Raw genomic sequence first — 13,235 nt, 5'->3', positions numbered from 1 at the left:
AGTACAAACAGCAAGGACAAGGTCATTGCAAGGCTGTCTAAATAGTAACATGCCACAGGTCAGAGAACTGGACTCGGTCAGAACAGTGACTGTGAACAACACGGTGGAAGCTGCTGCAAAAAAATAAAGAAGTTCTCCCTGAAATCACCAAACTGTTAACACAACACACATGCATAGACTATATTCACTGTCTATTAAATCTATGCCACGCTCTGTGTTCAGAGTGAGAGCTGATTGATGACATCATCTGAAGCTCCGCCCCGTGAACTTTGGAAAACGTTTGTTTCCTTTGCAGTGATGACTCAGAGGTTCTTCCTCGTCTTCTCAGTCACAGAACGAACGTCCCACAGGTGAGTACCTGACTGCAAAGATATGGAGCTCTGTGCTGTTGCTGTTTAAGTGCACCTGGATGTCAGGCAAGGTTATTATGGTTCAAAATTTTTCATTAGTTTGCTTTTTTTTTTAATTTCAGGTTAGTTTTAGTGAGTTAAACAAGTGATGAATCAGTTTTAGTTGAGTTTTTATTTTTGAGGAATTGACTAGTTTTTATTTTGTTTTAGTTTTTCATGTTTTAGGAGAAGACCTCTGAAGATGAACTTCCTCATAAGTGGGATTTTTCCCTTTTAGTTGCATCCCATAATGTTCCCATCAGTCCTCATCAGGTTCCATTCACTCGTACTCCAAGTCGTCCCATATTGAGCTGTGTCCTTTTCTTCTTGCAGCTTTAGACATCTCTAAGAAAACTACAACTAAGCTGATGTTATCTGACTCTACTTTAGTTTTATAGTTAGTTTTACATTGTTCATTGTAGTTTTTATTTAGTTCTTGTTTTTGAAAAAAAAAAATTATGTCAGTTTACTAAATTATTTTTTCACTGCTAGTTTTCTTGTGCATGCTGCAAATTCTTGTGAAGCGTGAAGTTGTGTCACCCAGTTGTATTACAGTATGTGTGGTCGTGGCATTAACAACAGATTGTAAAAGATTCAATCTCACCTCAGCAATGTGTTCATTGCCTGTAAACTCTGCCTGGCTTCTGCCTGCACCGCAGCTGCTCTTCTGAATTGATTTCTCTAACGTGGCTTCATTTGCCTGACACAAGTTGGTAAATGAAAATATTCAAAACCCAAACGTCTTGTGTTTTGTGGGATCATCAATCATTACTCAGCTCAAGGTTTTCTGATGCTGCATCATATGAATTCTTAGCTTCACCCTGCACACGTCATTAGGGCCGTTGCTAGGAATTCTGGGGCCCCTGAAAGAATACTAAAGTGGGCCCCTACCCTGACTTTTCCACCTTTTTTCTTAGACTACATATGTATTATGATTTTTTATTTAGCCTACTTTGTTTTGATGCTAATGCAGCATTACTATGAGTATTAGTCAGGGTCTTATGCAGAATAATTCAGTCATACAAAGATTAGACCAGCGTTTCTCAAACTTTTTTCAGTCAGGGCACCTTTCAAAAGTGCATAAAATCTCACGGCACCCCTGTGTAAAATATAATTCAAAATGACACTGCATAGCCTAAATGTAAATGTCCTGTTTATTTAGACGGGACAGTATTACAGTATTTATGCATAGGTGCCTCTGTAGCCTACATATGCACACACACACACGCACACAATAATCCGCAATGTGAGAGGAAGAGAGAAAGGTCTACATGCGCGCAGCGGTCTCCGCTCCGTTCTGACTCCGTTGCGAACAATCAGAGAGTTTCCACCGGTGGAAGAGGAGAGAGGAGGCTGTGATTCACCATCAGTGAGACATGAGCCTGGTACGACGCATTTTTTTCATAGCGTCCGGTGGACACGGACCCTACTGCTCTGAGTGCCGGCAGGACTGATAAGCTTTGCTGTTTAGCTTCCGTGAGTCGTTCTATTTTTAGCCGTAGCCGCTAGTTTAATGATAACTTTCTCAGTAACTTTTCTCTAGCGCGTTTCCCATTTCCCATGAGGCTTTGCGCCATTCTACAATTTAAGAACGAACAAACATTGCTGGTTATTTTATATGTTTGGTCATGAAAGTTCAGTTATATCTGAACAAAAAGAATTAGATAAAGACAGGAGGCTAAACAAAAATCATTTAGTAGTCTGGATTGATGAGAGTCTGCGTCACTATCGCAACCATGAGTGAGATGTAAAAAGACAAGAAGTGGTATAAATAATGGTTGGACTGTAAATATTAATTAATTCAAGGAAACCTTGAAGATTATCATGAGAACATGATTGACTTACATTAGCCTTAACTCACTGAGGCTGGTCATAAAGACTGCATACCCGTGCAGGGCAACCATAGACTGTAAGAGGGCAACCTGTTCGCTGGTTAGCTGAAGCATATTGGCTGGGTGGCCGACCGGGAGATCTCCTGGTTGTCCTGATAGCCACTCTGCAGCTGGTATATAAAGTATATATTTCAACTCTGAGCGCCGCGACAAAAAAAGGAAACTCTGACAGCTTTTTTCCGAGCTCCATAGGATCTGAATGGAAAGTAGACGGTGGACACGAACCCTTTGCATATATAAAGAGAATGTATTCTATGAAATGTCAGAAGAGGTATTTTTTTCACGGCACCCTTGACGCAGTCAGATGGCACCCCAGTGTGCCGCGGCACCCACTTTGAGAAAGGCTGGATTAGACTACTGAAGTTTTTTGTGGGCCCTACTGGGTGCTGGGCCCCTAGAATTATCATCACCTTTCTCCCCTATACGGCCCTGCACATGTCATAGATCCACTCCACACAGCACACAGAGACCCAGTTCTTTCTTTTGTTACTGTTGACAGGATTCATATTGCCTGGTGAGAAATGTGTGGCACTGGTAGAAAGGGTGAAGGACACTAGTGGAAACATGTACAGACTGGAAGAAAAAAGGTTCAGGACTAAAACCATCACCACAGCATGACCAGAAACTGCTTTTATTTAACAGAAAAGACACTGCAGCTGTTTTTCTTCTGCTACTGGATCTCACAATGAAATTCATTTGAGTTCAGATCAAAATTAAATTCAAAAACTTGATTTAAATTTACAGAGGGCAAATCACAGAAAAGAAAAGAAAAATCAAAGTAGAGCATACAAAAATTAACAGTAAGAATCAGAAAGCAGCAGATTAGTAAATAGTTTTGCATATGAATAGGTGAAGCAGATGAGTTATAATTGCGTAAATATAGCAGCAGATAAATTGATTTGAAAATGCAGACAAAAATATGTAAGGCAAGATTAGTCTTGTAATGTATAGGGTATGTGTGTTTGTGTGCGTACGTGTGTCTACAAGTATGAATGTTTGAGTCTTTGTTTGTGCATGTGTGTGTGTGTGGCCAGGGGTGCAGATCCGACAATTCATGTTTTTCAGAAATTGGGGGGGACATGTTCCCTCCCGTCCCCCCCCGGGATCTGCACCCACGTGTGTGGCTGTGTTCATAAACATATCAGAGATCAAAGAGTCTGTTAACAAGCTCCATCCTTCACCTGTCTCTAGCCAGAGCTCAGTGAGATTTGTGTTTGGTGAACTTTAGCTATTCTTTGAAAAAACCAAACCTCCTATCAGAAAAACCTACTGTGGTCAGCCAGAGACCAGCCCCACATAGTGTAGGGGATTCTAATGTAAAAATGATGGAAACTGTTTGCGAGTTTAAAAGACACTCTTCTGCTTTTTCCCAGAAAAGCAGCTTCTGATTTTGTATTGTACTTTAATGGAGAGTGGAGATTACTCCCATCACCCTGAGGCTCACAGATCAGAGTCAGTAGCGTGTCAGGTTAGACAGGCTGATCATCTGAACTAAAGCGATTTGTCTACTACTATGTGGAAAAAATCATCAACTGAAAATTGAGTTTCTAATTGATTTGAATAAAAACAGTAAGTCTTCTGCATTCACACAGTAGCAGATGAGAGGAAAATAGATGAACAAATAAAGCAGGGATAAATAAATCTGAAATACAGACAGAAATGATGAACAGAACAAAACAACAGCAGATGAATAAATATTGTAGTAAATGAATAAACAATTAAACAAAAATGAGTGAACTTGCTTCAAGTCTTTTCTCTTGAATGTTAAGATTGACATTTATTTGATTTCTAATATCTCTTCCTCTTCAGACATGTTTAGTATCTGGATCAAGCTGTCTCTCCTCCTGTCAGGTAAAGTGATTCTTCCTTCACTCATATTTATGGTTTACATGCTCTCTCTCTCTCTCTCTCTCTCTCTCTCTCTCTCTCTCTCTCTCTCTCTCTCTCTCTCTCTCTCTCTCTCTCTCTCTCTCTCTCACACACACACACACACACACACACACGGATGGACAAAAGTAGCAGACCATCTGCATACCACACCCTGCAGGAGCTTTTATGACATCCCATTCTAAATCCATAGGCATTAGTTGTGGCTATAACATAATAATTAAAAAAAACAGCATTATCCCTCCTCCACCAAACTTTCTAATTTGCATCGAATGATTTGTCCAGTGACAGTGTGCTTTACACCACGCAACCCAACGTGTGGCATTATGTTTGGTGATGTAAGGCTTTCATGCAGCTGCTTGGCCATGAAGCTCTTATGCCAGAGGAGGTGTGGAAGTTGGCAGTTCTTGAGTCTGCAGAGAATTGGCGCCTTAATGCATTATGCACTTTATTACTCACTTGCAACCATGCACGTGCACACATTTTGCTTCGTGTTAAAAAGTGCCCTTTTTTATGTGTGTGTGTTTGTTTGAGAGAGAGAGAGAGCTGCTGCCTCATCGATAACTCCATGTGTGTTGCACATAGATGAGACGTGACAGACAGTGGAGCGACTTAAACCTTTGTGAGTTATAAATCCCATCAACATAACTTCCTTGTGGGGCTGACAAATCGCCTTCCGCTTATTCACCGAGCTTAAATACGAGTCATGTTTCAGAAAGTGCTTGTTAATAAGAGTTAAGACCCCCCCCCCCCCCCCCCCCCCCCTCCTCCTCTGACTAACATGACCTGAATGTAGTGAACAACAGCAGTAACAGGAGGAATCACTCACTCAACTTGGTTTCACTGACTATTTGAATTTGTTTCCAGATGTTGAGTTTGTGACGTTGCTGTTGTAAACATTGCTGCTGTTCTGAAACATGCACAGTAGCAGTTACTGTAGTCATTCCTTGGTTTTGTCACCTTTTAGTGTAGGTGTGTAACCTGTATCGTTTGCACTTGCACTCCCATGATTTTTTTTTGTTTTTTTTGTTAGGCAGACCATGGTAATGTGCACCTTAGAAAAATACCATATTAGCCTACAGTACCAGTTCAGAAGTCATAATAATAATAATAATAATACATTTTATTTGGAGGCGCCTTACTAGACACTCAAGGTCACCTTACAAAGCAGAGAAAAGAAAATAACAACAACAACAAGAACAAGTCAATACTAAATCACTAAAAATAAAACTCTGCGATCTTCAAAAATGAAAGATGCAGGGGTGGGAGGGGGGCAAAGAGAGTTCAGAGGGAGTAGGCCTGTTTAAAAAGGTGGGTTTTCAGATGGGATTTGAATGTGGAGAATGAGTCAATGTTCCTGATGCTGGGGGGGAGGGAGTTCCAGAGACGGGGGGGCAGAGCGGCTGAAGGCTCTGGCCCCCATGGTGGTGAGACGGGCAGGAGGCACAGTGAGGCTGATGGATGAGGCAGATCTGAGTGTCCGGGAAGGGGTGTTGATGTGGAGGAGGTCGGAGAGGTATGGGGGAGAGAGGTTGTGGATGGCCTTGTAGGTGTGGAGCAGAATTTTGAAGTTGATGCGGGATTTGACCGGAAGCCAGTGAAGCTGTTGCAGAACAGGTGTGATGTGATTGATGGATGGGATCCTGGTGATGATGCGGGCAGCAGAGTTCTGAACCAGTTGGAGTTTGTGGGTGAACTTGTGGGGGAGACCAAAGAGAAGGGAGTTACAATAGTCCAGGCGGGATGTGACCAGAGCGTGGACCAGGATGGCAGTGGAGTTGGGAGTGAGGGATGGTCGGAGACGGTTGATGTTGCGTAGATGGAAATAGGCTGACCGGGTAATGTTATTGATGTGGGTTTGGAATGAGAGAGTACTGTCAAGGACGACACCCAGACTCTTAACCTGGAGGGAGGGGCAAACAGAGGAGTTATCGATGGGGACAGTGAAACTTGGAGTGTTAGAGAGAGTGGATTTAGAGCCAATGAGGAGGACCTCGGTTTTATTACTGTTGAGTTTCAGGAAATTGGAAGAGAACCAGGTTTTGATTTCTTGTAAACAGTCACAGAGGGAGGAGGGCGGGAAGGTGGAGGTGGGTTTGGAAGCAAGGTAGAGCTGGGTGTCGTCCGCATAACAGTGGAAATGGATACTGAATTTACGGAAGATCTGACCAAGGGGGAGGAGATAGATGATGAAGAGGATGGGGCCAAGTACAGAGCCTTGGGGAACACCAGAGGAGACGGGTGATGGTTGGGATGTAAAGGTTTTCAACTGAATGAACTGTGTGCGGTCAGAGAGATACGATTTGAACCAGTCCAGGGGTGTGTCGGAGATGCCAATGGATGCTAATCTGTCAAGGAGGGTTGTGTGGGAGATGGTGTCGAAGGCCGCACTCAGATCGAGGAGGATGAGGATGGATAATAGTCCGGAGTCAGCTGCCATCAGGAGGTCATTTGTGATTTTGAGGAGGGCTGTCATGACTCAAGTCTGGAAATTGGTCTAGTTAAAATGTCCCTAATATAGATCTCGGGCTACGTTAGCTATGCTATGTCAACAAATTGAGATCAGCATGTTGACTGCAGTCCTGTACAGTAACTGTAATTTAATTAAATTTATTTATTTTGTTATTAAGGCCTGAAAAAAATAGCACGCACATAGGCTACTGCCCTTTTCTGACGTGGAGCCCCTGCCCCTCTATAATCATGTGCACATGTTCAACCCTATTACTTTTTGTGCCACTATGTGGCCAACCCTATAATAATGGTACCACAGTTGAATCCAGTCAGCTCTAGATGTTTGTGGAGGCCGGCTGCATGGTGCTCACTTTACATCTTTGGCAGTGGGAATGAATGAAACACAATTCAGTGATGAATTAAGTTGTGTGGTCTAATACCGTTGTCCATCAAGTGTACATTGTCATTCATGTGTTTTGGTCATATCTGATTATATTAAATGGATATATAATCTACCTGTCACTATCACTACACATACAGGAGTGAGGGCATTCCTGATCCAGAACACCCAGTGCAGCCTGTGTCTGGAGGACTCTGCAGGTCAAGTCCTGCTGAAGAAGTGCAACTTGGACTCCATGAACCAACAGTGGGTCTGGACCACTCAGGGCAAGCTGATGTGTGTTGCTACATCCAGATGTTTGTCGGCCCAGCCAGATCCAGTCCAGACCTTGTCCTGCCACACTGACACCCCAGAGAGTGAAGGGTTACTGTGGGACTGCGACAGGGACAGACTGATCAGCAGGAGCACCACAACGCTGCTTTCAGTAGATGGCCAACATGTGATTCTGACTGACCGCAGCAAACAGTCCAAGTGGAGATCTCTAGACCAGGGGGACATCTGCCAGGAAAAACTCAGTAAGTCAGAAAATATTTTACCAGAAAGGTTTCATCATTATCCATAGCCTTTATATTATAGGATATTGCTCTGAACCATATTATATTGTAATATTACAATGACAAAGACACCGCTTAGCGTGAATCATCATTTTGACATGTGTTGCTGGCTCTTGTACTACTGTAATAACAGTCTAACCCCGAAATCCCACATGAGCTCTCTTTGTCGTGTTCTCTGAATGCTGCGGGTTTGCTTCGACCAACTGCACGCGCCCTCGATTGAGGGGTAGATTAGATTTCTTCAGTTTGGACACTTTTGATACCTCCAGCACCTTAGCAAAGAACCAGCGGGGGGAAGCGGCAGCCCTCTTTCTGCATAACCTTCAAATTTTAAAAAATTTCATAGAGAGATTTTTTTTTAAGCCACAACATGAAAAAGGCATGAAATCCTTATTAATATTATCACTTTTTTCAAGATGTGGGACCCCGTCACGGACAATGTATACACACCATTTGAGTGGAAATACATGAAATAAATTACAAAAGAAATATGTTTTCCAAACAGTTAAATGTCCTTAATCAGGAAGCCATCTATGTTATTTAATCAATTTTTTTCATTTTTAGATTCTTGATATTGAATTCTGAATTCAACATGTCATTGATCATATTGTTTGTGCCTTGTGCATCTCATCAAACATTTTGGAAATGGCACCCGTTTCGTAGAATGACCCCATTGCTGTTTTTGGGGGGTTTTTGAAGGTAACCCCACATTCAGGTTGAAATGTTTAAATGCTGATTCTGCTTTCTTTTGTATTTATGTAACCGAGAGACAAAGTAGACCAGTAAATAGTCCCTAATAGTTCCAGTCCAATGGAGAGTTTTGTGAGTAGTCCACAGTTACTGTGAATCGGTAGTCCACACAAAGTCCCGACAGAGTCGTGTGGAAAGGCTAACTAGAATAGTGTGTGTGTGTCGTCGCAAGTAGCCTAGACTATATGGACATTGTGTTACGTTAAAAACAGCAGCAGTGGTAATGGAGTGCATATGTTCTAGAATGATAAATGAGGTATACTCATTAAAGGGATATTTCAACATTTTGGCTAATTGGCCTATTGCCATAATCCCTATAGTCCTAGGAGTAGGTTCATTACCTTTAATTGTCGGTGCAAGCTGTTTTTAGAACGGCGGAGCAGAGACGCGAGCTGCTCAGCTAACGCAACGGAGGCTCATGGTATTTCTGGCTTTCCCTCATCAAACTCATCAAATACACAATCCAACAACTCCAAAACGCTCTGGTGGACAAGTTGTGACCTGCAAATTCACCACGTTATGAGATAATAACGGAACGTTACGAGACAGAGTTGTTTTCGAGACAAATGCATAGCCGGAACTACATTTCGGACACGGCTGCTGGGCGGCGTGATTTCAAAAGCGCAAGTAGTTCTGAGTATTTGTTTCATGATTTTCATGATTTCATGATTTGTCCACCAGAGTGTTTTGGAGTTGTTGGATTGTGTATTTAGTTTGATGATGAGGGAAACATGAAAATTCCAAGCAGCTCACGTCTCTGCCCTGCCGATGAACCTACTCCTAAAACTATAGGGATTATGGCAATAGGCGAATTTGCCAAAATGTTGAAATATCCCTAAACGCTTAAACGGATTTAAGGCGCGGCGTAGAGGCGAAGAACCACCCGATGCAAGGCGAAACTTTGGTTCATAATTGTTGCATCCGTTGGTGGTTTTGATTGATTACATTTTGTGTCTTTTATTTGTTACGTCCTCGATGTGAAAGGGCCTTAATTTGAAAAATTTTGTAAATTACATCTACATCTACCCATATAGTATATTGTTGAGCTAATGTTTCTAAAATATTACAGTTTTTCTCTATTGGTTTGGCTCAATTCTTGAAACAGAAATTACATTCTCAAAATAACATGGACAAATCTCCAAACCACCTTGCAAATGTTCACAACAGAATGGCATTTCTCATTGATTTCATCAAATTGCAAATGTCTTAGTACATGTCTCAAGTGTCTTAGTGCATCTTTGCAAATGGTTATGTACAAGTACCCTAGAGTTAGCACAATGAGCATACATTTAGCACATTTTCCAAATGAATAGATCTTGCTGATCTAAGCTGATTAGTTGATTCTCAGTCTAATGGTTGCTCTCTCCAAAACATGTCAGCATGATTTCACTGTGTAAATCATCATATGCACAATAGTCTGTTCAACTGTCAAAATTAGTCAACATACTGTAGGCTAATACCATGAAAACCATATGAATTTCTTGCAGCATTTCATAAATTCATGACAGTAATCGACAGTCAGGTGAAATTAGAACTTGACTAACGAAGGAGGAGTTCCTACATCTCAGATGACCAATCAATCAGCTGTTTAGCTACCTGACTGGTGCTGTCTATGATTGTGAATGCTGCCAAACGCGTATATATAGAGCTTGGCTAGGGCCTGTACCTTTTGCAGTATAAACATGGAGGTACCTGGCCAAGAAAATTATCATGAGCAACTCCCTGCTCAAGGAAGAGGAAGAGGAGGAAGAAGAAGAAGAGGAGGAGGAGTGTGGATGCGTGGTGGAATAGGCGGAAGAGGCCGAGGAGCAAGAAGACACAGAGAGTTGTTTGTTTTTACAGTACATAATCTTGAGTTACTTTATGTAGGCTATATGTGAATAAAAATGGTTACAATTTCCTTGGCAATATGAGTGCAGTGTGTGTGATGTCAAACTTTGGAGGCTGCTCTTACTGTAAAGTCCTTTTCTTAGGTTTTATACGTCTCTGCCATAGTGACAAAACATCTAAGCATTTTGACTTGCAGTGCTCACAGAATGCCACAGGGATGATGCATTTTGGGGGCACTGACTACTTACATGAGAAAGAAGTTTGGTTTTGACACATAAGTAAACTGTTTTGGGAGAGATATGAGGTTCTGCAGCTCATCCATGGTGTTATGCTGAACCATCCAGTTTATTTTTGGTAAAAGCACTAAGTGAATGCAAATGAGCCAAAAGCAATTGAGAAAGATCTTTGCCATTTTGATGGTACTGACACTTTACATGGTAAAGGAATCTAGTTTTGAAGCATGTGTGAACAGTTTTGGGAGAGATATGCGCTTTTGCTAGTGAGCTGTAATGTTGTGCAGAACTGTAAGACTGTTTGGCCAAATGGTCTTATAGTTTTAAGAATGTAATTTCTGTTTCAAGAAATGAGCCAAACCAACAGAGAAAAACTGTAAGATGAAGCAGTTTGTCACAAGTATCAAAGCCTTAGTACACACACGCAGTCTGTACTCAGAGCTAAGCCTTAAAACCTGCCATCCAGACTGTCACCGTGCCTGTCCGTTCTGTCTGTCGGTCTGTCTGTATGTCTGTGTGTCTGTCTGAGCTGTCTCTAACCTACCTTTCTCTAATTCTGTCTCAAACCTGTCTTCCTGCCTGTCTGTGAACTACCTCCTTGTCTGTCTGTAGGACTCAGACGGGCATATGATGATCCAGATGAGAGTCAGGATGTAGAGGGCCATGCTGGTGAGAGTGCAGTCATGTCAGATGAACAAAGAAAGTATCTGCGCTGGTACTATCGCACAGAAGATCGTAAGTGCTGCAGATATGAATCCCCTCAAACTGTTCTGAAAGTTACAGTCTGATGTGAGCCACTTGTTTATCATTTACCTGCTCAGCTGTAGCAGCAAAAGTAGATTAGAATGTATTCTGGGGTATGTCTCTTAAAAATTATTGATGTTTTATAAACTATATTTAAATTGAAGGGTTACTGGTTATAAATAATATTGATTATTAAATCTAGCTTGTTGAAAACCTGTTTAAAATCTTAATCACTAATTCCCATATAGATAGATAGATAGATAGATAGATAGATAGATAGATAGATAGATAGATAGATAGATAGATAGATAGATAGATAGATAGATAGATAGATAGATAGATAGATAGATAGATAGATAGATAGATAGATAGATAGATACCCTGGATGTATGTGTATGTGGTCGATAAGCCATATTCTTGTGTTCTTCCTATTGCAGCAACCATGTGGAAGTTTGTGCTTCTGGGACTGTCCTTTGTCTGCCTGCTAGTTGGATTTCTTCTACTGGGAATGGGATCCATGGCCAACAAGTACTACCTCAATTTATTCAGTAACTTAATTTCACTGTGTATTTCATTTGTATTTTTAGTGAAGCTGCTGACTGGTTCATTCCCTGTCCGTTCCCCACAGGAGCAGAAAGAAGATAGCTCAGTACAAGGCAGCAGCATCTCTGGTTAAAAAGAGTGGACATGAAGAAATAGCTCTCAGAGATGATTGTAACAGCAATGGAGAGGCGAATGAACTCAGAGCAGGAGACATTGTGGTCACATGGAAGGATGGCAACACCTCTAGCCTGTTCTCAGATCCTGCACCACAGGTGGAGGAACAGGAGCAGGAGCAGGAACAGGAACAGGAACAATTGAAGGAGGAGGAGGAGGAGTTGGAGAAAGAGATGGTGTCAGATGCTGCTGAGCTGTCATCTAGTTACGAGGGCATGGCAATTCAGTGAGGGGTTAATAATCTCACCCAGTGACAAGTCACCTTCACAGCCAGCTTCTGAAGACGAAAACAAATACTCAGGCTGAATGTCTGATATGATATATGATTTATTTGATTATTCACACTCTAATGCTTGGACCAGGCTTTGTTCAGTATTTTGAGAAATTCATTGATCTGATTTCTTTGTCAGAGTTCAGACTGATAGCAGCTGTGGTGGTAAGCTACATTGCTAAGCTACACTAAACACTTCCAGACTGTACCACACATAAGGGAAGTTAATGTTTTTTCCCATAAGCTGAACTAGGTAAGAAGATAAGAGACAGTGATGTCATTCAGATGTGTGTCAATGTGTGTGTGTATTTTCATGATCATTAACTAATAAAATGAATTCTGGGAAGTGTGATGATTTTCTTTAGGTTTAATAACAGGAACTGATCAGAGAGACGATGGGCTTAGTCAGCTTCTGAATATGTTTTGAGGAGGGCTCCCCTTGCTGCCTCTATCTACCTGCAGCATTCAATTATCAATAAATTATTATGCCAAATAATGTTTACACTCTGGTGTAAATATCATTGCAATTACTCTTGACCTTTCCCCGTTCAACGCTGGGCCATCTCAGCACAGTTCAACAGGTTTCTAATAGGAAATCCAAAACTGCTCAGTCAGTCAAACAGCATGGCCAACTTTCCTATTAATTCTACCATTCACTATTTCCTCTAATTCAAAACCAGCCATTGTAAGTTCTCAGTTTTTTTTCTCTTTATTACTCATCATGTTTAAACATGAAGGAATAGTAAAAGAAGTACATGTACAAAGGGACTTATTTAATATAAAGTAGAGAAAATGAACCAACGTTTCGACCAGGAGGTCTTCAGGGTGTGGGACAAAGCAACAATGACGAGGTTTAATACTGGTGGTAATTGGGAAGATGTCATCATTTGCTGATCTATCCACCAATAGCTGCTATCTATAAAATAACACTATAAACATTAAAGGCAATTTCACTGAAACAGTTAAGATTACAATAATTTTTGTCATTTCATATGCACAAATGCACTTAAAAAAATAAAAAATCGTTCCCCCAACAAGTACCAGTACCACAGTGATTGTTAAGAATTATTCAGTTATACTAATATTAATAGTTCTGAGATCAGATCCGATCAGAGAT

At 41.3% G+C, this 13,235-nt stretch overlaps 1 protein-coding gene and 1 long non-coding RNA gene across 2 annotated transcripts; both read left to right on the top strand.

Annotated features, from left to right (window-relative positions):
* The first annotated feature begins 184 nt into the window (after positions 1-184).
* Positions 185-12,280, top strand: LOC310984215 (uncharacterized protein). The gene is made up of 6 exons (XM_083969374.1): positions 185-350; positions 4,091-4,132; positions 7,160-7,534; positions 10,999-11,121; positions 11,568-11,658; positions 11,759-12,280. The coding sequence occupies exons 2-6, from the start codon at positions 4,093-4,095 to the stop codon at positions 12,075-12,077; spliced, it is 948 nt and encodes a 315-aa protein (XP_083825500.1). The 5' UTR covers positions 185-350; positions 4,091-4,092; the 3' UTR covers positions 12,078-12,280.
* On the top strand, positions 7,590-10,984 carry LOC310984216. The gene is made up of 3 exons (XR_014595293.1): positions 7,590-8,543; positions 8,580-9,391; positions 10,768-10,984. It is a non-coding gene; the product is annotated as an uncharacterized lncRNA (long non-coding RNA).
* Positions 12,281-13,235: the final 955 nt, after the last annotated feature.

The sequence above is a fragment of the Trachurus trachurus genome (assembly GCF_905171665.1).
Source record: "Trachurus trachurus genome assembly, chromosome: 3".
NCBI lineage: Eukaryota > Metazoa > Chordata > Actinopteri > Carangiformes > Carangidae > Trachurus > Trachurus trachurus.
Note: the sequence above shows the minus strand (reverse complement) of the source record. Positions and strands in the feature narration are given on the sequence as shown.